Raw genomic sequence first — 25,787 nt, forward strand, 5'->3', positions numbered from 1 at the left:
CCTCTCTGCTCCTATGATGCTGCTTGGCCTGCTGTGTTCATCCAGCCCTGCATCTTGTTGTCTCGGATTCTCCAGCATCTGCAGTTCCTACTATCTCTACTTAATGCTTTCATGTGTCTTTGGTAAGTCATGTGACTCTTAACTGGAATTGGAATTGCTTTATTCCTGCAATGTGTCTACTCTATTGTGTTTCTCCATTTTAGAACTGATCAGGCATAAACGTCTGCCAAGTGGCTTTTGACATTTACCTACTGCTTATTCTGATGGGAAACTTTCAGGAACTGAGCCAAATCAATAAAAATGAGTAAAATTCCCCTTTGTACATTGCATTTAGCAGCAATAATTTTTTGAGGCTGGAATCTCTAGGGGCCTTTTTATTTCAGAGACGTTTGTTCAGTCTCTGATACCAACTGATTGTTCGTTAAGTGAACAGAGTGAGTTGAATGGAAATTATTACAGCTGATAAATAATGGAATAATTTATACATGCTTTAAATGTTTTATTTTTTTCAAATGAGCTGCAGTTCTGTCGTCTTTGCAGCATTCATCTTTGCTGTATAGGAAAACATGGAAAAACCACTTTAGCTGTTCTGGCCTGTGCAATAAAATGTTCCAATTTTTGAAAAGTTGCAGTTCTATTTATTATTGCATACTATGCAAACTTGAAGCTTAAATATTGTCTGTCCCCACAAGAACTACAGAATCAGAGTCATACAGGGCAGAAACAGACCCTTCGGTCCCACCAGTCCATAATCCCAAACTAAACTAGTCCCACCTGCCTGTGCTTGGCCCCTATCCCTCCAAACATTTATTAATTATTTAAATGTCTTTTAAACATTGTAACTGTACCCAAATCCACCACTTCCTCTGGAAGTTCATGCCACACACAAACCACTTCTTTTTAAAAAATGCCCTCCCCATGTCTTTTTTTAATTCCTTCTCCTCTCACCTTAAAAAATATGTCCCCTAGTCTTGAAATCTCCAATCCTAGGGAAAAGATATCTGCTATTCACCTTATCTATACCACTTATGCTTTTATAAATCTGGACAAAGTTGCCTAAACTCCAAGGTGATAGACAAACCAACAATTGCTGTCAATCCTTGGACTGACCCCTCCTTTACTAGTTTTTTTTTTCTCAAAATATTTTGCTTGCTTACTGTGATTATCCTCCGTTATGATAAGTAGACCTATGAGTGAAACCAGCCTCTTGTGGAAAAAAAATTGAAACGAGAAAGATACAGCAAGGTTTTCTTTTATTTTTCCGATGTTACTTTTAGCTTTAGAGTGCAGCATGCTCAATAATTTTGGTAATTTTCCTGATGTCAAATTATCCACTTATTACTAGATCAAAGTTGCATTCAGGATTTCTACAAATCAGGCAGTAAACAATGTTTTGATGTTTTCAATCATAGAATCCCTACAGTGTAAAAACAGACCCTCCGGCCCAACAAGTCCACACCGAACCTCAGAACATCCCACCCAGACTCATCCCCCTATAACCCACCTAATTTACACATCCCTATGGGCAATTTAGCATGGCCAATCCACCTAACCTGCACATCTTTGGACTGTGGGAGGAAACTGGAGCACCCGGAGGGAACCCACGCAGACACGAGAATATGCAAACTCCACACAGACAGTCACCTGAGGCTGAGAATCGAACCTGGGTCCCTGAAGCTGTGAGGTAGCAGTGCTAACCACTGAGCCACTGTGCCACCCCTTTTGACATTTTTATTATCGAGCTGAGCTATCTGTTTTTATTTGATGTTCACCCCCCTTAAAGGGGTAATCTTCGCTGCTGTATTATAGTAAATCTGTGAGCTGTGTCACTTTGGAGGATGTGTGTGTGTAGTGCTTTTGTTAAGTTTGTTTTTAGGACTAGGGTTCAGGCCTTTAAGATTGCCACTTAGGCCACATCCCCTATTTGAAAGAAAACATATTTAAAGGGGCGTCGCACCATTAACACTTATTTGGAGCTCGGTGGCAATTATTGCTGCAAAACTTTGGCTGCCAACCCCATTAGGGGTCAGAAGCCATATTTTGGGAAACCATGTGCTGAGTACATGTGTGTTAATTTTAATTGCCTTTTTTATTCCTGAATGTCATTCATTTCTCTGCCTGATTTACTGTCTAACATTTATTGTTTAATTTAAAAACTGGTTGATTTGTTTACGCCACCACTTGAACAGGTGATACACCACATAAAATGGTAGCAAACCATTCACATCCATATGAATTAACTGTTAGGTTGGTGGTACTGTAGGAAATTCAGCTCTGGGACTGTATGGAGAGGTCAGGAAAGACCATCCTGCCAGAGCTCGTGCTACTCAATAATTCATACTGGGAATATATACACAAACATATCTGTTGAGAATAGAATCCAGCTGACTGGCTGCAATACTTTTCAAGGTCAAATAAATTTTAAAAATTCACATGTGAAGATATAATTACCTTTAGAAAGCTGCGCGAGCACATTGATCCAGTCCTTCACAATACGTTGATGATATTTAGATTCTCCCACTTCCTGCCTCTTCAATATTTTGCAGCCTAAGGTTGATTTTATATTTTGGAAATTCACTACTTACTTTAGGGAATATAATTTTTTTCATAAGTGCAGGTAATCAAATCTGAGGTAAAGAATTTAAAAGAAAAGATTTGCATTTAATTCTTTTTGCCTAGTGTGCACTGTGTAAATCTCATGATTACTATGATGATTCAACAAGTTACACATATTGAATTTTAGTTTTGGCACCAGTGCTCATAAACCCTGTAGACTCTGGATAAGGTGTCATGCACTAGTGATGTAATACATGTTTTGTTTCCAAGTCAACATTCTGGACATTTGTGACTTTTAAATATTGTTTCATTTCTTTGATTTTTAATGTTAATTTAGTTGTAAAGTATTTTAGATTTTATTTAAAAGCTATTTTTTTCAGTTTATGCCAAAACTGATGAATTACTTCAATTTGCATCTCACATCCAGTCTACTTGAGAATACAAAGAGAATAAAACCTTACAGCTGTCTCACTAGCCTATCATTTTTATCTTTATTGTCCTTGTCTTCATCCTGCTCAATACAAGACTTTACCAGGTAACCTTCAGGTTGGAGGGGAGTGCTGAAAAACTGGATCTTTTTCAAAAAAAGTGTTTCTCAATATTGAATCATATTTGAAAAAGGAGTATATCTAAGAAACAAATGCTGAACAGAGTACGGATTGAGTTTATAGTTTGGAATAATTTATTCAGTTTCTAGGAAACGATTTGCCTCAGGCATGTGGTAAATTGCTTGTGAAATTGATTTACTCTTGAGCAGATCAACAGTACAGTAGAGGAGAGAACTTGTACCTGCATGCAGTTGTTAGTCTGATGGCTGTTGTGTAAAAGACTGTCCAGGCACACAGTTGGAGATCAGGAAAGAACATTTTATGTTTGTGATGAAACAGCCACAATGAATTTTCAATTCCTGGCAGGCCATGGACTTTCTTGTTGAGGAAATTACTAAACCAGGAATTAAGTCACCATGATGTCTCTCGTGAAGAAAAGTGACTGTATTCTGCAGTTCTCACAAAAAAAGAAGCCAAAGCAGAACTGCAAAATAGAAAGCAGAACAAACAGAAATTTAGATTAGAAGTCAGAAAAATATTTAAGATTTTATACAAATGGATGTCAACTACTTGCATTGTTGAGGTCCATTGTGATATGAAAGAAGTGATAACAAGGGCCCTTAATTTAGAGTTTAAAGCATTTTGTATGTTAGTGGCTTCCTAGAATATTTAACTTTATTTAATGTTATTTTAAAAGTTGGCAGTAGAGTGACAAATGAAAAGTAGTCCTGTCTGCCGTGCAAGCTGTTCACTGATGATTCCAGCAACAACAGGAAGTACGTGGTTTCACTAAGGTAGTGTGCAAGCATTTGTGGGCTGAAATAGGAAGACAGCCTTGTTCTACAGAAGTCGTCATCTTGAAAATTCATATGGAAAACGCCTTTTTTTCCAAAGAAAAGCCTCATGCAAGCTCAGGACCACAAATCAACAGCTACCAAGCTGCTTAACTTACACTTTAAAAACTTTATTGTTGTGTGCTGAAGGAAAAGAGAACCAGGAGTTTACCGGAACACTGGAATTAGCACTTGACTGATTAATCTGTGATGAATCAAACAGTAAGAGCACTCTGGTAAATATACTGTTCTATTAACCATGTTTGTCACTTCAGCTGAAAACTTCAAGAAGTAAAATGAGGACATTTTCGCAGGACAGCAGTAATTGAACAATTCAGCTACGAGTTTTGGTGATCTGCATTGGACGAAAGAAAACATATTTCATCCGGTAGAAGGCACATGACAGCAGCCTTAACGGTCATACTTCCTGTATCTTGCTCTTTTCATGTTGAAATTGTTATTGAAATGAGGATTTGTCTTCATGTAGCAGTAATAAAACATCAGTTCAAACTTAAATGTTCAAATCAGTAAAGAGGTGATTTTTTGTAAGAATTAGTAGCCAGAGGGATATGTTTGAAAAGATTACAAAAGACTAATGGCAATAGTGCCTCATCACTGAAAAGGTGTGGTGGATCACTGTAGCAACTTTTGTCACGGCTGTAATTGGACCTGTTTTGATTTTTAACTTGTGTGAGGAAACAGTCAGAAAACATCAATGAGAAGCTTGACGCTATTTGAAATCAGCAAATGAATCCGTAAACTACAATTCAAGGACAGCACAAGGGAACAACTTTACTATTAAGGAGCTTGGAGTTTAATTTTCTGAAAATGAAAGGGTTTTGTCGCATATGTGGCAGTGATCTACAAGGAAATCAGCGTCGTTGGATTTTCCACACCTCTGGCAAAAGAAGACTGCAGATTGTTCTTTCTTATGTATTGGGTTATATAATTAACCGTGATGGCCAAGGAGAGTTCTTATGTAGTAAATGTGCCTTCATGTTGGAAGAGGTATTGAAATATGACATTGTTACCGCTCGTGTTAAGACTGTTGCCGGTGAGAGACTGCAGATGTTGACAGCAGAGAAAGAACAACTAATTCAATGTATTGTGCATTTGTACTTTCAGTGCAATGAAAAAACTAAAACTTACCATTATAAAGAGCATATCTCTACGCAGTGTGTGAATCAATGTTCCTCACAATATCGCATGCTTCTACAAGATGAATCTTTTTTATCTGAATTTTGGATGCCAGAAATAAGCAGTAAGAAAAATTTGCACTGCTCAAAATGCTGGCGTGCTTTCAGTGGTGGCCACAAGAAGAGAATGTGCCTCTGTTCCGAGTCTGTGCGAGTAGCAGATTTATTTTGTAACTTAGTCTGTTCTACTCCTAGATGGACCAAACGGAGTGGCTTAACAGGAAGTCTACATCAATCCCTGTTAAGCAGTCATTCACAGAGTATGTCCTTTAATTTAGCCCGGAAAAATTCTATGTCAACAGGGAAGCTGCCCCCTCGTGCCCGTTCAAGGCAGTTGGACAATCTGGAAGTTGAATCGATGACGACATTAAATTCAACCAAATTTGATTGGATAACTGATGAAGAATCTGAAAAGGTTCAGTTAAAATCAATGTTTGATTGTATTGCACCAATTGAAAATTATCCCTTAATAAGACAATCAATTGCTAATGCAATTTGGGAAATTAAGCATATTGAATACAAACCAGTGCCTTCCCTGTTAAAAAGTAAGATACCAAAACGTGTGACATTTTCTGCGAGGACTCCTGCATCAGGATGTAGCATTGCAATGGCTTTGCAAGAAACCCATCCTCTTAATGATGGAAGCTTTGCCCAAGAGATGTGGACGTCTCTAGAAGATGATTATGGTTCTTTAAAACGTGAGGTATTAATGTTAAACCTGTCTGACTGTATGTTGAGTTAACCAAAATTTGTATCTTTTAAATGCTGCTGCTGCTACACCTTTACCTTTCCATGTTAAGTGTGGCATATGTGAATGTACCCTGTCCAGTTCCTGTTAGCACTCTGTCAACATTTTAGAAATAAAGACACTTGTATAAACACGTAATGGGAATGTCCAAATCAGCTCTTATCCATTGGGTGTTATGGACCTTTAGTTCCTCTTTGTTCTTTGTTTCCCAATTTCCTCATCTCTTGGGCCTCCTCGACTTCAAGCCCCATTCCTCCGATCAACCCTTCATTCCTAACCTCAAACTAACTGTACCCCAATGGTCTAATCTATCATTTTGTAACTTCTTAAGTCCAGAAGGCTCTTTCATTGTTCTCAGATGACCCCAACTTCCTTCCATGTCCACTTCTGTGTCTCCACTGCTCCTCTGGTCATACTTACTGTGGAAGATTTACACAAGATTAAGCATCTCCCCTTAATTACAATGATTCTTATAGGATCTGGACTGTCCCTGCTGATTGGATAACTGAGTTTCATAGTTTCTAATATGTTAATACTTAAAAGGATATTGTTTGCTTTCTGTAATCCTTTAACAGAACCTGGTTGAGAAAGAGAGGCAACTGGGACAGCTGGAAGTGGAGGCTAAGCAGCTAAAGGCTGATCTTGAGAATGCTGAAGCTACTATTCATGCTCTGCAAGAAAAGCTGAAGAAAGCAGATGCTGCAAAAAAGGTCCAAATTCAGACCCTATTCTTTTGTGTCAAAGCCTTGAATTATGCATAAAAGCTCCATAGATAAAATTACAAGCAACTGCTTTTGGCTAAAGAACACTGAATTTTTTTGTAACAACAATTTCTGATTATAAGAAATATGCAAATTATTTAGACATTCTTGAAAGTCAAGAACAAAGTTAGCCAAATAATTGTACCTAATCAGACATTAATTACTGACAGGATATCTTTTGGATCATAATATTCATTTTCAGCAAATTTATCTTAATTTTCCATCCCACTAATTTTGCAGATTCTGGAAGAACATGTTAATGAAAAGGAGAATGAACTGGTTGCTGAGAAGCAGAACAGTCTGAAACGAGATAAAACTATTCAAGGATTGACTCTAGCCTTGAAGGCCAAGGATAAAGAGGTAGGTGGCTTCATTGCATTGCAATTTTCTTCTACTTGCTTTGGAGGTGGAAATGGAATCTAACTTATCGTATTATCGTATATTTATGGTTACGTTATATGCACTTTTTCTCACTTTGCCCTCTTAAAATATTCCAACAGGTAGATGAGCTTTGTCATGAAATTGAAGATCGAGACAATGCTCTGGTGAAAGCAAGAGATTCCATACACAAAGCACAATTGCAGAAATTTCAGGTAAAAGGCAAAATTGCTTAATTTTTGTAGTAGTCTTACCATTAGGAGTTTTGATGAATGAATGAATTTCTCTGTACATAACTGTAATGTTGAATGTTTTAATCCTTAGGGAGCAGAAGAATATCAAAGTCTCATGACTGAGAAAGAAACTGAACTTGCAGAGCTTCGTGCAGATCGCAAGGCAAGATTAATGGAGATCCAGAAATTGCAAAGAGCATTGAACAGGAAAGAGCAGGAGCTGAATGACTTAACTGAAGCAAAGGCTCAGCTGGAAGAAGAGGTCGAAGCACTGCATCTTCAAAAAGCAAAGGATGACAAGACGGTTAATGTTAGTCCCCATTCCCTACCTCTTTATCTGTTTATAATATGCTCTTATGGCAACAAGAAAAGAATTTGATCACTTCTTATTTCATTTCTCAAACATCCAAAAATGCTTCATATACAATGCATTACTTTTGAAATACAATCCCTGTTGTGTGAATATAGAGAATTGCTTTTGAAATAATAATCCAGCTTTCTATAGCTAAGGGACTTTAAAATTAGTGATAGCTTTTTTTTTTATACCTCATATCCAGAATCCATTAATAAAGCAAACCAGGGTCATATTCTTGTGTGTCACCTATGTGAAACAACAAATGAAAATCTAGCCTTTAGATAAATATACATTGATGTTTTTTGAAAGGGACATCAATGAATGAGTATGGCCTTTTACAAATCCATGCTGATGAACACATGCATTTCTAAGCATTCATTAATGTTCCACATTATAGATTGTTTAAAAAAAAATCAACAGTTGAGGTCATTCTAAGCAGCTTACTGTTTTTCAATTATTTCTTCTCCATTCTTCAATGGGGTGTAATATTTTCTGCCTTCCAATCTTGCACATTATTCCTTTCCAAAGACTTCAAGGAAGTTCTGCTTAGGTAAGTGAACAACTTTTAATTTAAAAATAAATTCTGTTAATCTCCTCCTTTGAAGTTGTAAATAACAAAATTTGGGGGATATTTTCACCAATATGTAAAATTTCTGAAAGCAGCTTTGAGTGGACTCCTATTCCTAAGGTTTACCTACGAGTGAGCTAACAACATGAGGAAGAGAAATTTTGACGTTTCTATATCTTCTATCATCTCTTTTGCCGTCATTATGAAAAGTTAAAGAAAAATACTGCCACGCGTCCACTGCACTAAATATCATGTCCTTTGATTCTGAATGGGGAAGAGAAAGGAAACTTGGGTTCAACAATGAAGTGTCTGGATTCATAATTTCAAAATACAATTATTATTATAAACTTATTTGTTTACTAAATTGAATTAGCATTTACAATATGTAATGTTTTCTCCCTGTTGCTATTTTAGGGGCCTTTTTAAAATGTAACATCAGAGTTCATTTTGAATGCTATTACTGTCGTTTAAGTGAAATATTCACTTGTGTCCCAAATATTTCAAAAATTGGTCTTGAGTTCATAACCGTCTTGCTTTTTGCAGGATATACAAAACCATATCCAGAAACTGGGTGCTGAGTTGACCGAGAAGGAACGTGCAATGGAGCATAAGTACCAAAGTTTACTGATTGAGAACAAGCAGAAATTACAAAGCCAAGAGCTAGTCATTGAACGACTAACAGACAGCTTGAACAACAAAGATAGACTGCTGCAAGTATGGACCAGAAAAGAGCTACTGTAGAAAACGAATAATCTTATTGTCTACACTACTGTTTTTTTTTCAGCTGTGATTATGCATTGATGTAATGAAGTGATGTGAGTTAAATGTTTAAAATAGAGAATTTTTTTATAAAAGTTTGATCTGAAGTATTGCTAATAAGTAATGCATCAGCAAATTTGCTTGAGTTGTATTTGAGCTCAACTGTATTTTGTTACTGAATTAGAAATAAAAGGAAGTCTGTATATTTTGGCATACTAACCCATTGCAATTTTGGAACTAATTCTCGTCTGCCTGTGTGTTAGCAGAACTGAATCTATAGGTACATTTTTGTACCATTGTGGACTATGACATCTAGCTAATTGAATATCATCTTTCAACATGTTGAATAGAATAAACCATGGTTAGAGTTTTAGATGCAGTGCTATTCTGAATCTAGCCAGTAGAATAGAGTAGTTGTTCTTTGGTTGACTACCATACTTCCAGGAAAATCAGTTCATGACACAACTTTTTTTTTCTGATTTGTCTCATTCTCACCAGGAATATAATGGATCTCTACTTATTACTCATTGGAGTTACTTTATTGAGAACTTTTTCAGAGGTCCATGTACCTGTGCACTGTGATGCACACTATTGATGCAACATTCTTTACCCCTACATTTTTTCTACATATTCTCTATTTAAAATCCAATCACTTGCAAATTTATCTTAGGCCTTAAATTTGTAATCTGCACGTGGTGCCCACAATATGATGTACTTGTTTGTGACAAAATTATAATTGGCAGAATTGCAAGAGCTGGAGAGAAAACATCACTGAGCGATATCAGTTGATAAATCTAAAAAGACATCTGACCAAGAACATAAATGAGTCATTCACGGCTAGTGGAGATACATTGCATATTCCATGTTGGGCATAACGTTTTAATTTTAAAACTTTTTCTTTTAGTTGAAAACATACAATTATCTTGGCTGTGAAAATTAGTTAATACTCCTTCATACTGTCCTATTTGTGGTTCAGGATCCAAAAATAAACTAACAGGGATTTGATCTTACAATCTCTTCGCCTTTATCAGGTTCATAAGTGGCTGGCACTAGCCTGTTGAGCTAGAACAAAAGCTTTCTTCAGAGTTATTTGTTGGAAACCTTATCATCAAGATAATGATGTAATTAATTAGTGGCAGATGGTCATTCATTAAGACAGAGTCCCAGCCTGATACCATTTACCTGTGATTGTAAGAAAACAAATGGGCTCTTGTGGTATAATGGTAGTGACCCTACCTTTGAGCCAGCGAGGCTAGGTTCAAGTCTGTGTATCAGAACTGATCAGTTTGATTATGGTCATATTCATTGTGCATACTAATCACTAATTTTTATTTTCTCAAGGATTATATGGAGCTGGCAAAAGGAATTCAGCAAGGAGGGGACCAGAGCCCAAATGGAAAGGATGCTTTGTTAGCTAAACTGCGAGATCGATTAAAAGAGAAAGACCAAGCTCTTGAGGTATTCCATCTTCAGCAAATTAAGCACAGAATAGTAAATAATACATTATAATTAAAATTTATAGAAGCAGTGTATGAATAACATTTCAAAATTGTAATAATTACAAGCACAATTTTTGCAGCCTGCTATTGTACGGTCTAATGCTAAAAATGCAAGACTTTTAACTGCAATCAGCCTTACCCCCACCAGGGGATAGAAGATTCAATCCCTATAATTGATCTTCAGTGTTGCCATCCTAAGGTGGGGAAAACATTAGTTTAGTGAGCATCCTGCACCTGATTACCAGTATGCTGTGAAGCATTATGTGTTGATGTCAAATATCATTCTGACTCTGCTCAGCTACAGCATCAGCACAATAAAATAATCTGTGAACACTTGTTGCATTTGGGAGCTGAGATAAAAAGGCAATTTAAGTAAGGTACTGATGGACATTTGAAACAATGGAACCAAACCCCACTAATGGATGAAAGAAGACTTTTTTCTCATGTCCAACTTTAAAATTGAATTATTAAAACCAAATACTCATCACTTTTGGAATGCACATGACAAAGATGTGTGCAAATGCAATTGGAGACTTGTGTAGCACACTAATATCAAAGTGGACATAATCTAGACAACTGGACCAATGATCTGGCAATGATAATTGATATTACCTTGCTTGCTAGGAAATTTAAATTGAGTTAGTCAGTGAATTTAAAAAGTCTGGAATAAAACTACCAGATGGATGTGAAAATTCAAAAGTCATTGAACTTGAAACGTTAACTCTATTTCTCTCTCCACAGGTGCTTCCAGATGTGCTGAGTTCTCCAGTACTTCCTGTTTTTATTTCAGATCTCCAGCATCTGTACTGCTTTGCTTTTATTTGAGGCGAAGGTTTGTCTCGATCACTAATGTCCTTAAGTCAGTTTGCCATATATGAGATTTACAGATCCTCCATTACCTGCCCTCTAAAGTGCCTTAGCAAGTACGGCTCAAAATACACAGGGCACATGGTTGCATTCCCCTCAAAAGCCCGAAAACTTGGACACTTCCATGATTGGAAAATTCAATCAGAGAATAATTGCCTCCATAAGTAGAATTTACAGAACCAGTAAGACGCTGCTCCTCCAATTGCAGGCTGGCTATCTCTGTTTTCTGCTGATATTCTCTAAAAGCAAGAAAATATTTGTAAAAATCAAGGCTGGCTAGCAGGGGTAGGGTGGGATTACTAGGCTGGAGTCCAAGGTTGTGCGGCTGTGAGACTGGCAAAGTCATGGCTTGGGTAAGTGGGGGGAAATTGAGGTTACAAAGGGAGAAACGAAAGGGCTTGATGTAAATAAAGGGTGAGTTGGTGACAGGATACCAGCCTCTGCGCAGCTATTTTAACTATGAGCTACAGTGGGGCCCACCAGCTCCCACCTCGGCCAGCTACAGCACATTGTCTGGCCCTGTAATTCTATTTACTTAGCTCTTAATTTGATTTTTTAAAAATTTCCTACTGGCCTTTTAGTAATTAATCTGTAAATATTTCCCCATTTACTTTCAATCTGAAAGTAACCTATAATAGTCAAAATAGCAGCTATTACCAACCAATTAACTTACAGTTTTCCTGTGATGTCATTGTCTTTCTTTTGTGCTGGGATCCCAATCTTGGGCTTCAATTTATCCCGTAAATAGGCCGTTACAAACTATGAACCAAACACACAAACAAAAAGCACCCGCTTCCCATCTGTACCAACTTCCCACGCTGCCTACAAATGCCCTGAAATATGTGCTTATTCAGGCTGTGTCTCACTCCGGATGTGATCTCTCCTTCCTGACTGTGTGCAAAGCTTCTCCTTAATCATACTTTACAAGGACATTTCTTGGCTTCTACAAACCCTCCTACTTTTTTGTTCAAACTCTTTTTCTTTCTGTTTCCTTTCTACTCCTCAGGAAGTCCCAGTCAATATTGGGGAAGTTAAAATGACCCATTAAAACACCCCTTTTGTTTTTGTATTTTTCCATGATCTGCTTCTGTATCTGTTCCTGTATCTCCTACTGGCTAACGGGAGGCCGATAGTATACGCCCAGCATAACGATTGCACCTTTCTTCTTCTTACGTTCGACCCATTTGACCTGAGTGGGTGAAGCCCCCAAGATATCCTGTCTTAGTTCAACTATGATATAGTTAGTAATGCAACTCCCCCACCCTTTTTATATCCCTCTCAATCTTGCCTGAAAGATCTCAACATTCAAAGGTTTAACTGCCTGACATGTTCTTCTCTCAATCTGGTTCTCATGTACTAATCCATACTCTAAGCTCATCTGCCTTACCTGTTACACTCATTGCATTGAAATAAATATACTTCAGAGCACCAGTCCCACCAATGTTCACTAACCTGACCCTGCCTGTTCTTAGGATTAGAATTAGAAGTAGACTTTATTGTCATGTGTACTCAAGTACAGAATACAGTGAAAAGTGTACAATGTTGCCACTCATTGGCACCATCTAAGATACAAAAACCAGAATTTAAAAAAAGCAGATATACAGAAAAAAAAGAGCCAAGGAGAAAGGGGAAAGCATCTAAAAATCTTATCTCCATGAGGTAACTTTATCTGCATAAAGCAAGTGGGTCTCCCTCTCAAGTCTCGGATCTTGCTCCTGCCACTGGCCATCGGATCTCGCCACCGTCGGTCCTCAGATGTCACTCCCGCAGCCACAGGCCCTCGAATCTTGCTCCCACCACCACCCCCGGCCATTGGAACCTGCTCCCACTGCTGCCACAGGCCCTTGGAAGTCACTCCTTGAGTCTATTGGTGCTGCTGCTGCCGAATCCTGGAACATACCACTCCCAACTCCTTGTTGCCATTGAGTTCTCGTTCTCTCCGATGCCCTGCCGAAGATGCCACAGAATGCAAAAAGAAAAGAAAAAGAGCATGGAAAAGAAAACAAATGAAAAAGTAGACGGAAGCAGACAAGCCCGAACACTGTGTTGCACCTCTGCCTCCCTATCAGACCTATTTGTCTTAATGTCGATCTTTTCCTCAGTCACTCCACGTGCTGACCTCTGGTTCCACCTCCCTGCTGCATTAGTTTAAACTCTCCCGAGTGGCACTAGCAAACCACTCGCAAGGATATTGGTTCCCCTCTAGGTGAAGTGTAACCCATCCTTCTTGTACAGGGTCCATCTGCCTTGGAAGAGATCCCAGTGATTCAGATATCTGGAGCCCTACTTCCTAGACCAGTTCTTTAGCCACGCATTCATTGCATCTCCAAGCTTTTTACAATCTGAATTACTTGAGTGAATTCACTGTATTAGAGTCAAGCATGCAGTCATTTAGCTATGACCTCATAAGTCCACAACATTTTACAAATGGTGGCTTTTTATTTATAGAGGTATATTTAGTTTTTTTTAAACAAAGAACTTTATTGCTAACCTAGACCTGTTGCCTTTTTGCAGTTAACTACTGTGGCATCTAGGAAAGTTAATGCTTTCCTTGAGTGTTGGGGCTTTGGGTTTAATAGAGGGTTGATTATTATTCAGGGCATTGATGAATTCTTCTAATTCTGCTTTTGTGAGACTCTAAGTATTCTAAATGTCAACACAAATACAGAAGGTGATATGATTATGTAACCCAGTTACTGAGAATGAGAATGGAACCCTTGAAAACCAAAAGTTAGCTTCCTAAAATCCATAAGTAGCCCTCAAGAAAATATGGAAATATTAAATGCTGCTTTTACCATCAATGGCCACAACCCAGGAAAGAATGTTTCCATAAAAGCTAGCATTGATGCTTTTTTTGATTGTACACATTGCTTTGAACATTTAAGTCTGTAACAAAGTGCTGTTTTTGTATTTGTTTAAGGAAATAATTCACTTCCTTGAGGGGACAGACAAAAATTAACATTGTCAGTGGCTTCAGGGAAAATTGGCTTATGAGCTGCTGATTCACTCTGGAGTTGATGTACCATGAGTAGAAGTTCAATCATTACCCAGATTGTTTCAGTGATTGTAACATTTCTGTGCATTTGTTATTTCATTTCTCCTGAAATCTCAAGTTACCAACTTTTTTCCAGCTAGTTCTGGCATTGGCACTGTCTTTTCACAGGTATTGTCAAGAAAGCTAATTAATTGTAAGTCTTTGTTCCTAATTATTTTGTAAAAGGTGTAAAATATATACTGCTTTTGTTTCTCCAAAGCAAGCCCTTGATCAAAAACATGCAGCTGTTGACGAAAAGGAGAATGAAATTCATCGGCTGCACCTAGCTTTGAGAGAAAGAGAACATGATTTGGATCGATTAAAGACTCTTGTTGCCAACAATGAAGAAACCATTAATGTAAGTTTATTCGGAATACAGGTTGAAATTATACAAATATGTTTATATGATATCAAAAGTATTTGATAGTTATTTCCTTTGGGCATGTTATAGAGGCATGAATTGTACTTTGGTGAGGCAAGAAATGATTTCTTAGTAAGTTGATTCTGTCAGTTTGTGAGTACCTCTCTGCACCTTGATAGTTTTTGAGTATTTAAAAGATTGAGGAAAACATTGGCTAGTAAACTTGCCACATTGACTAATATTTTTTGAAAAGAAATTATGTGGAAATTTAAAATTCATATGGAAAACATTCCGGCGCTGGTCATTGAAAAGCAGCAACTGCTGTAGAGAAATCTTAATTGGAGCAAAAACACGCACATGCCAGTGTTGTTTCATTGTTCACAGGACTACTTCCTGTGGAATGAAGCGCAACCACAGGAGAAATTGAAAAATAAAGGGACATTTCATTTTGAACAGAAAGGATTAGCTGAAGTTCCCCAAGACTGCTCTTCATCTACAGTTCAGAACTCTCTTCCAGCTTATTTTTCAGTGGGATACAAAATGGCTATTTTAAAAAGTATGTATTTTGGTTGCATTTCAAGTAATGGAATCCATCCAGTGCAAACAGAGGCCATTGGGCTCATTGAGTGTATACCGATCCTCTGAAGAGCATCCCACCAGACGCCATAACCCCACGTTAACCAGGACAATTTGGCACAGCCAATCCACTAATCTGCACATTTTTGGATTGTGGGATGAAACTGGAGCACCCAGCAGAAACCCACACAAACACTGGGAGAATGTGCAAACTTCACACAGATAGTCATCCGAGGCTGGGATCAAACCCAGGCCCCTGCGCTGTGAGGCAGCAGTGCTAACCACTATGCCTCTGTGCCACCCTCCTATTTGATTATGGATAAAATATTCTGAAGTGTACGGCATTATTGTAGTGATGTCACATGATTGACAATCAAAATTATTTTTTAAGAATGAAGGATTGGAACTTTTTTTACACGTTGTTCTTGGTTTCTCACAAAGTTGACATATGATCTGAGTGTCCTTTTAAGAATAAATTTTAATTATCTGAGCAACATTGCATGACAACATTGATGTACTTTACTTTGAAGTTAGAACATGTTCTGCATTTTTGAGAAAATGAAGAGACCTCAAGAATGCAGATTTTCAGGTCATTTCCTATAACTTTTTGCTGTGGAAACATTATTGTCACCCATCTACTCTTTTGACTGGTCAATTTTCTTTTAAGCGCTTGGATGGGATGATTAAAGAAAAAGATGTGGAGCTACAGCATCTACTGAACACATGCAAGAATTTGCAAAGAGTAAAGCAGGAGCTGGAGGATAGTCGTGCACGCTCTCTCTGTGAGAAGGATGTTGTTATTTCACAGCTGCAGCAGTCTCTAAAAAACAAGACTGAAAATTTAGAGGTAACTAGTCTATGTACAAAATGGAAGATCCTTGAAATTAGAATATGAACAGGCGTTTGTGCTACACAAATCCTGTTTAATATTGTACAAATAAGTAATATATCAGAGGAGTATAAGCAGGCTGAATATGTTGCTGTATTATTCTTTGTGTGAATTTATATCCCAGTTTTGATAATAAACCTTTTTATATTTGAATATTAAATCCAGTTTTCAAATAAATATGTCAATGTATATGTAAATATAAAACAGTTATTTTCATCTCGTTTTATTACATTCCTAGGAATTACATACTTCACAATAAGCCCATTGGCTATTTTAGTTGCTTTTTAAGCTAATTACCTATCAGTGCATTTAATGAATGACCTTTTAAATGGAATACATAATAATATATTTTTCTGATCCAGGATTTGACAAAGTCTCTGTTGAACCAGTCTCAACGTGACACAAAAGATGTAGCAGAGCAGTTGAGTCGGTGCTTAAAGACAAAGGAGAAGATGCTGGAGGATGCTTGGGCAGAAAAAAAACAGCTGAGTGCAGAGCATGAGAAGGAGATTGACGAACTATTGAAAGCAATTAACAGCAAGGATCAACTTCTTAAAGTACGTAGTTCCAGGAAGCAGATATAAAATGCCCTCGTAAGCTTCATGCTTTAAATGGTTCTTTGTTGCTTGCCCGAATATAATGCCTTTTATTGTCCAATTGCTTGATGCATTTGAATGCTCTTTAGGTGTATTGATTCTGAAATAATTGGAACAAATTCATGCTGCTGTGAAACATTACGCTTCTAAATATTCCAGTGGCCAGAGAGAGTCTGAGTTGCATGTCAGGACCACGCAGAGTCTCAGACATAAGACTCTGGGTGAATTGTTCAGAAAATCAAAGATTCCAGTGGGCAATTCACCTGTAGTTAGAACTGTCTGAAAGAGTCCGTTAAAATTGGAGAATTCAGATCATTCCAATGCAGTTACCCAGGAAATATTAGAGGATTAAAAACTTACTGTTGCAGAACTATTAAACTAAAGGACTGACTGACTGTGTTTACCCTTCCAATTAGACCACACTTCCGCACCCTCACTACCACATTCACACCCGGACACCTGACCGGCACCAAAAATAATCCCCCCCATCCCCAAGGAGTTATATAATCTGACACCTTGTGAGAGAAACAGCTGCTCTTTTAGAACCAATGCGCAGTGTTAACGTAGGCCCAGAATGACTTCCTGTGTCCTTGCATTAGTCAAGAAGAAGAGGTGGACACGAGCCTATTGAAGATCATCAACAGTGACTCAAAAGGGCTTTCTAATTCTTTAATGTGGATGAGTTTAAAGTTAAAGTATAGCCACCATAGTCCCAGAGGACTATAGTCCCAGAGGATTACCCTTTCATTAAAGGAAGCCAATTTGTGGTGAGTTTAACCTGAGGGTCACAACTGCTTAGCTGAAGGGTGAGGTTGAGAATGCAGAACCTTCATCATCACCTTCCATCACAAGCCAGCTCTCCAGTGAACTGACCTAATGCTGATGTGTGACAATCAGCAGTAGATGTTAACTTTTGCTGGAAGGCACTTAACTCTGAGGCTTGGATTGTAACTTTCAGTTACTGGAGCACACATTGTTCATTCAAGAAATTATAGCAATTCAAAGGCTGAATACATAGATGGTGACTGACAGACCAATTGTCATTTGATGAGAGTCTGCAGCATCCAAAGTAGCCTCCGCAAAGAACACATACTGGCCACAGAAAGTTACGATGAGATGATCTTTATCTGGGATTCCTGGCAGGTGAACCAACTTCTGGCAGATACTTGCGTCCAAGAAGGTGTGAGGAGGATGAAGTGATATCCATCTTGAACATTGACTAGACTGTGAGAGAGCGCTTAGTGATTCTAACAGGTGGATAACATGTCCATGCCATTTTTCAGTGGCTGCTTTGAAGGTGATCTCAGCACTCATTCTTTTGAGCTGAACATGTCATGGGAAGCCTTACTTGAGACAGGGTGTCTTTATCTTTTCTGTTTCAATCATGATCAACATTATTCTACATTAAGAAATGTTTGAAGTTTCTCCCTAAACTCTTCACGACCCAAAACATGATGATCTGACACCCCAACACTCCTCAAGGTACCAACCTGATCTTAGAGCCTGACAACTAATGCTCCTGCCCCAAACTGGCCTCTTGCCAGTTCCGTATCCTTGTTGTTGTTTCCCTGGCCAACTCTGCCACTTTCCTATCTGACCTTTCTACTTGCTTACTGCAAAAGCGCAGGAGAGAAAATGGCAAGGGAGAGGAATGGAGAGAAGGAGAAAGCAACTGAAAGGATCTGTGAGAGTAGGAGCTGGCAGAGCAAAGGCAAGTTGGGAAAAGTCTGCTGGGGTGTGGAGGGTTTGGCATAGGAAAAGCCCCTTCAAAATGGCAGCCATTGAATCATGCATTCTCTGCCAACCCCAACATTGCTGAATGATTTCAAACTTTCAAATATTACTCAAATATACAATATAACCCCCTACTTCTACTCAAGAGCATGGTCTCAAATTCTCAACTTACTTTCAAGTAGATGTAGGATGCTAGGTATTTGTAAGAAGCCACTCGTAGTGACTGTCATAGGGAGACTGCAAATCCCAGGAGAGTCCCATCAGTCTCTCACCACAACAGAATTCCTAAAATGGCCAAAACCTGGTTATGCAGAGTCTTTTTTTTTTCAAGTTCCTATCATATTTTGTAAGGAGCCGAATCCCTTGTTTCGTACGCACCAAATGTTGCCTGCTGCCAGGCTGGAACAACGGGAATACTTCCTAACCTAGTTTAGTCAGCAACTGCCACATCTTTCCAGGTTGGCATTTGCCCAGGGGTGGATCCAGGCTGGAGGCAGAAGGGCAGAAAAGCAGAAAATCTGAAGAAAGCATCAGTTTAATTTTAAAGAATACCAGATTGCTGTTCTTGTAAGGGAGATCAAGAGGGTTATGACTTGGAGATGGGATGGTCGTTTGGGCAAGAAAGGAAATTACTTTTTCATTTTAAGTGATCACAGAATCCTTTATCAGAAAAATCAGTGCTTACATTTGATCTCTGTGCTTAGAATATTTACATTTATTTCTTTCAAATACACCCTTTTAATAAAAAGATCCTTTTAATAAATGTGTTGGGTATTCAACCAATGTTCTGTACTGGTGTCATCGAAGTAAATCCTCTCACTGGGTAACATCTAATCTTTTGAGTTTAAATTCTTGCATGTTTTCTGACTGAAAATCAGTCAACATCAGCCTTGCAAAGGTTCCGATTTATTTTCTATTTAAAGTCGCAACCTTGTGTGAAAGGTACTATTTTCATAGCAGTGGATGACTGATTTTTTTTTAACATTGCTTTTCAGGAGGCATCAGAACGTTACAATCGCCGTCTGTCTGAACTTAGTCGTGAAATTCAGGGACTGAATCGGCAAGGTTTTGAGAAAGAGCAAGATGTTTTAGGCCCATTGAAACATGACTGTCTGTTAAACCAGGAACAGATACTAGAAATGGCACAACTAAAAGCTGCTCTTGGTGAAAAGGATAAGATTATTACTGTGAGTATAGCTGCCAATATAGCTGAGTTCCTATAAATAATATTGAACTGTTATTTTTTTTGCTGCACTGACACTGAAGAAATACGAGTATTGGTGTGAGCTGATAACTGTCTGAATTACCTCTTGGGCGGAAGATGTGGTTTAGTTGTTCTAATTATAGCTGTAAAAGGATTGAAACAATTAAAAGCAGACTTCAAGAGTCAGTCATTTAAATGTAATTGTCTAGTAATGTCTTCCAAAATTTAGACAAGATTATTTTTATACTTAGTGGCATCTGTTTTGTAATGGATAGGAAGAAATTCTGATTCTTTATGAAGCATGTCAGAAGCTGTTGAGGAAAAACAGGAACCTAGCAGAACTATTTCTGCCATTTTCCAGAGTGGAGATAGACGTTTTTGGGATTTTCAGGCTCCCAATGGCATTCAAATTTAACTTTCATGCACTTTAAGAAGGCTCATTTTAATGAAAACAGGCTCATGATTACTGAAGATTGATGTTGGGAATCACAATTCTGGCCTTTTCCTTGATAAAGGGAAAAATATGAACCTTTTTTTGCAGTGTTATAGTCAATAAAAACTTGATATGTCATTAATGTGTTCCACAGTGGTTTAATGTTTATGTCTGTGATGTAAGGAAACATTTTTGACACAAATTACAACCTTCTTTGGTAGAAACTAATGGAACATGGCCAAATGAAAGACCAGTATTTTCTGCAGCATGAAGCACCAAACCCATCACATGTTCTGGAGCTGAAGCAAACAATACAAATACTGCAAGAACAACTGCATGAGAGAGAAGGTAGGTTATGACAGGAGAAAGATTGGTCAAAGAAAAGAAACACCGGTTTGGTACTTTAGCTTCTGGTTTAGTGTAATAATGCTGAGTGACTGGACTGTATGAGAGTTTGGTACCTCTGCCCATCAGTACGTTGGAAATTGAGGCAATGCCTGGAAGATTCTGCAGAGAGGGGGTGTGAGAGAACCAAAAGCCTGGGTGTGTTGTGTTCTGACTCTTCTCTCAATTACCAGGTATTATCAATACAATGATCCACGTGCAATTATGGTTGATGTCTTGGGAAGCAAAAACCGGAATCTATTAATGTGTTTCTTTTTCATAAGTGTTTCATGCACCTTTTTGAAATGCCATAACCTGCATTGTCAGCAGCTCAAAGTTTTTACATCTGTGGCCCACCCTTGCCTAGACTTTTATCTTGACCAAGTCCCATTGGTTTGTCATAACTCAGCAAATAGCTTTTGAAATTCCAATCATTTCTCTTCCAATCTGTCCAGTCTTTTCCTTACTTTAGTCATCTCTTCCTGCTTTACAACTACATGATTATCTCAACCTCAAAAACTGTGCTTCTCCTTCTGCCCTTCTAAATCTGTATTAAGTTCTCTTAATATAAAATGTTTAATGCCTTTATGCATTTGATTTGTATTTTTGTTACTTGTTTCGAACATATCCACGTCAGTAGTAGATGGATTTTATTTTATTCTGAGTTCACGATTAAAAACTGAAGATAAGTTGTATTTTGGAGATTTGACTATACAGTGATGTTGATATATGATACAGCCATGGGAGGAGTTTGAGTTCTGTAATTTTAGGAAAAAGATCAAAATTGAATACGGTAGAACCAAGATTTCAAATCTATTTGAGCAAACCTCACAGCATGCTCCCATCTGGTTGTTTTCAATAATGAATTCAGGTCTTCTTTCTCTTTTATTTTAATTTAGCTGAATTAAGTCAACATGACCCCGCAGAAGATGAGATTCTTGTTAAAATGCCTGGACATGAGAAGAGCTCAACGAGCCTGAGAAAAGAACTTGCTGAAAAAACTGAGGAACTAAACAAGACCTTAAAGAAAGAAAATGAGGCAAAAGTATATATCTGCTGTAGCTAAAATAAGTCCAGGCACAATTGATCATTGAATGCTTTCAAATGAATTCATGTAATTTACTTCCGAGTGAATGCATAATGTTGAGCTTTTGTTAAACCGTTAACTTTGCAGATGGAAGTGGCTCGACTCCAATCTCTGCTTGACAAATTGGAAAAAGACGTACAAACCCAGGCTGCAAATGTCGAGTCGTTGTCCAAAACCGTGCTGGTTAAGGATGAAATTATTAAAGTAAGACTTCTAGGACCACTCTTTCATGCAATTGGGATAAGTTTTATTTGTTCCTGGAATGTCAGCATCACCAGCAAAGCCACCATTTATCACTCTAAACAGATGATGGTCAATATGAAACTAACCATAGTCGCAGAGGACCATAGACTCCTCTCTCATTAGAGATAACTGACGGTGAGTTTAACCTTGGGGTGACCATGCCTAAGGCAAGGGACAAGGTTGAAAAGACAGGACCTTCATGATAACTTCTCCTCTTGCAGGAACTGAATCCGTGCTGTTATTATCATTCGCATCCCATTCCAGCCCTCAGCCAACTGTTCTACTGATCTCCAGTTACCTTAAACAGGCAACGGCCAACTGCTTTCTTAACAACAGCTGTCCCTATAGTGTAGGTATAGACATCTGGGGACAATGCTGAAGTAGTGGTAACGGCAGTGGTCCAATAACCCAGAGCCTCAGGCTAATGCTCTGGGATTGATGCATTCAAATCCCACCATGACAACTGGGTAGAATTTAAATTCAATTCATAAAATCTAGATTTGAAAGCAAGACTCACAATGGTAATCATTGGCAATGATAACTAACCATTGTTGTTGCAAAAAAAATCACTAATGTCATTTAGGAAGGACATCTACCATCCTTACCTGACGTACGTTTGACGTCAGTTCCAGAGCAATATGGTTGACTTTTAATTATTCTCTTAAGTTGGCCCTAACCAGCCTGTCAATTCAAGGCAGCCAGGGATCAGCAATAAATTGCTTGCCTTTCTGGCGACACCCATATCCCATACAAAATTAAATTTAATAAAAACAGTGCTGCTGTGGAGGAATTCCAGGATTTTGATTCTGTAACAGTGAAGGAATTGTGATCTAATTCCAAGTCAAGATAGTATAAAACTTGAAGGGGAACATGCAGCTTTTGGTCTTCCAATGTGTCTGCGCCTTTTGCCCTTTTAGGTGGTTGAGGTTGTGAATTTGGAAGATGATGTTAATGAAGCTATCACTCTGCTGTTAATTGAGGAAGTAAATGTTCAAGGCATGGTAGATGGGGTGCTAATCAGGCAGGCTGTTTTGTCCTGTATTGTGTTGAATTTCTTGTGCATTGTTAGAGCTGCACACTTCAAGACATTTGGAGGAGGATATTCAATTACATTCTTGATTTGTGCCTTGACGATGATGGACAGGCTTTGAGAAGTTGAGAGTTGAGTTATTACCACAGAATTTTAACCTCTGACCTGCTCTTCAAGCCACAATATTAATTTGGCTGGTCCAGGTCACTATCTGGTCAGTGGTTTAAACCCTAATTTATTAGTGGGTGATTCAGTGATGCTAATGCTATTGAATGTCAAAGGGAGATGGTTAGATTCGCTCTTATTCAAAATGGTCTTTCCCTGACATGAATATTACTTTCCAGCTATTAGCCCAAGCTTGAATGTTATCCATATTTTTCTGCATAAGAACATAGACTACTTCTGTATATCTGCGGAGTTGCAAATGGTCCTGTCTTGGAAATGATTGCACAGTTCAGACCCTTTACGATGGAGGGAAGATAACTAGCAAAGCAAATGAAGGTAGTCGGGACCAAAGATGTTATTCTGAGAAACTCCTGCAACAATATTCTGGGACTGAGATGATCGGCCTGAAGCAACCTCAAGCATCTTCTTTTTGTGCTAGGTATGACTGACCAGTGGCAGGTTTTCCACATTCCCATTGACTTCAGTTTTGCCAGGGCTGTTTGATGTCAATGTCAGTCACTCTCTCACCTCACCTCATCTCACCTCACCTTTTGGAATTTGGCTATAATAGGGTCAGAAGCCAAGTGCCTCTGCCTGGTACGCAGGTCATTACAGTGCTGCTTGTTAGCTCTATTAACGATCATATCCAACTTTGCTGGTGATCACAAAGAGGCTGGTGATGCAGGAGGGGACCTGATTGCATTTGTCCTGCTTTTCAGGACAGGACATTGCTAGCCAGTTTTCTACATTGTTGGTACATATTATTAGCTATACTGGAACTGCTTTGGCTAGGGCTGTGGCTAGTTTTGGAACACAAGTCCACAGTACTATTCTGGAATGTCGTCAGTGTCCAATGTTATGACATAATTTGATAGTTTCATGATAATTATTGGGACTATATTGTCTGCAATTTTCAACATTGCAATGGTGTGACATTTCTTAAAAATAACTCAGTTCGATTTAAGGTACTTTGGAATGTCATGAAAGATCCCGTATTTATTTTTTCTATTATTCTTTCATTGGATGTAACCAGCCAGCAAATGTTGTTCATCCATAATTGCCTTTCAACTGAGAGCTTGCTACACCATTTTAGGCAGCTGTTAAGAGTCAACTATAATATTGTCTGTGTGGTCTCGCATATAGGCCTGACTGGATGAGAATGATAAATGCCCTTTCCTAAAGGCATTAATGAAGCAGATGAGTTTTTACAAATATCAAAGATAATTTTCATGGTCACTATTACTATATATTGTATAAAACAGACTTCAAATTCCAGATTCATTATTGAATTTAAATTCTCCCAACTGCTGTGATGGGATTTGAATATATATCTGGGCTGCTTGATTACTAGTCCCATTATGTTACCAGAGTGCCACCCTGTGAAGCAATTTTTAATGCCTTTTATCAAATTTCACTTAATTTCTTTGTTACCATAGGATCTCCAGTCAAGGCTTTCTACTTCTGTGGTACCGGGAACAGAAGATTTTACAGGTGAAGTAGCTGTCCTGAAGGATGGTATCCAGAGACCTGGGCACGCTCCAAGAGAAAGAACTATTATTGGCGAAGACAGCCAGCAGGTTTGTAACAATTTACACAACTATTTTATTTTGGCTTTTATAGTCATGTTTTACTTAAATTCATTTAACTCGTAGATTGAGATGATTGATTTAGTTGTATTATTTTACAGTCCACGCCGACTTTAGAAGATCAGATGTCAGAGGAGCACTTGCGTTGTGCACTAAGAACTGAACAGCAGCTCTACTCGAGACTTATCAAAGCAGTCAAAGAAACGGACAGGTATCGTAGAACCATACAATACAAAAGAGGCCCTTTGGTCTATCGAGTCTGTACCACCAAAAATGTACAATTTCCCACACTAGTCCTACTTTCCCATATGAGGCCCATAGCCTTGAATGTTACAGCAGTTAGAAAACGATGACTGATTTTGTCTTTATTAGGCACGTGGGAATTCTTATCTTAATAAATAAGACCTAAACAAGGAGGATGTTGAAGATTCTCATATTTTTGTCTAAATACTTCATAGTCAAGAAAGTCATTATTTTAGTTTCAATTAAATGCTGCTTTTTTTGATTATATATAGCACTTTTAATGGGACTCATTTAACGTGTTTTTATCTCAATTGGCTTTGTGATAAGTTCTGTTACATAGAAACTTAGAAAGTAGGAACATTCAGCCCTTTGAGCCTGCTGCCATTCATTATGATCATGGCTGATCATCCAACTCAGTACCCTGTTCCTGCTTTCTCCCCATACCTGTTGATTCCTTTAGCTCTAAGAACTATATTTAACTCCTTCCTGAAAACATTCAATGTTTTGGGCCTCAACCGTATTCTGTTGCAGAGAATTTCAGAGGCTCACCATTGTCTGGGTGAATAAATGTCTTCTAAAATGCCTACCCCACTTCCTTCAACTATGACCCCTGGTTCTGGACTCCCCCATTCATTAGGAACATAATTCCTGTCTTTCATCTGTCTAATCCTGATAGAAACCTATAAAATTCTACAAGAGCTCCCTTAATTCTTCTAAGATCCAGAAAATATAATCCTAAAGACAAGGGTGCAGATACACGGGAACACCACCACTTGCAAGTTCCCCTCCAAGCCACTCACCATCACACATTGGACATACGTTACAGTTCCTTCACTATCCCCGGTCAAAATCCTGACATTCCTTTCCTAAGGGAGCAGCACATAGACTGCAGTGATTCAAGAAGGCAGCTCAGCACCATCT

The 25,787-nt window shown here is 38.3% G+C and overlaps 1 protein-coding gene across 15 annotated transcripts in view; it reads left to right on the forward strand.

Moving 5' to 3' along the window:
- Positions 1-3,957: 3,957 nt before the first annotated feature.
- Positions 3,958-25,787, forward strand: part of LOC109918587 (myomegalin-like) — an 84,367-nt gene continuing 62,537 nt past the window's right edge. For 13 of the 15 annotated variants that reach the window (XM_048613588.1, XM_048613590.1, XM_020518514.2 and 10 more), the window contains exons 1-16: positions 3,959-5,836; positions 6,457-6,591; positions 6,883-7,002; positions 7,143-7,235; positions 7,345-7,563; positions 8,720-8,890; positions 10,277-10,393; positions 14,556-14,693; positions 15,940-16,119; positions 16,524-16,718; positions 19,487-19,678; positions 20,350-20,476; positions 21,412-21,557; positions 21,687-21,803; positions 24,474-24,614; positions 24,725-24,834. In XM_048613588.1, the coding sequence (XP_048469545.1) occupies positions 4,766-5,836; positions 6,457-6,591; positions 6,883-7,002; positions 7,143-7,235; positions 7,345-7,563; positions 8,720-8,890; positions 10,277-10,393; positions 14,556-14,693; positions 15,940-16,119; positions 16,524-16,718; positions 19,487-19,678; positions 20,350-20,476; positions 21,412-21,557; positions 21,687-21,803; positions 24,474-24,614; positions 24,725-24,834 (3,272 nt within the window). In that variant the 5' untranslated portion in view covers positions 3,959-4,765. Of the gene's footprint in view, positions 5,837-6,456; positions 6,592-6,880; positions 7,003-7,142; positions 7,236-7,344; positions 7,564-8,719; positions 8,891-10,276; positions 10,394-14,555; positions 14,694-15,939; positions 16,120-16,523; positions 16,719-19,486; positions 19,679-20,349; positions 20,477-21,411; positions 21,558-21,686; positions 21,804-24,473; positions 24,615-24,724; positions 24,835-25,787 lie in introns of those variants that run through there. The other 2 variants (XM_048613600.1, XM_048613602.1) reach the window with 2 other exon arrangements.

Source organism: Rhincodon typus, chromosome 28 (genome assembly GCF_021869965.1).
Source record: "Rhincodon typus isolate 14 chromosome 28, sRhiTyp1.1, whole genome shotgun sequence".
NCBI lineage: Eukaryota > Metazoa > Chordata > Chondrichthyes > Orectolobiformes > Rhincodontidae > Rhincodon > Rhincodon typus.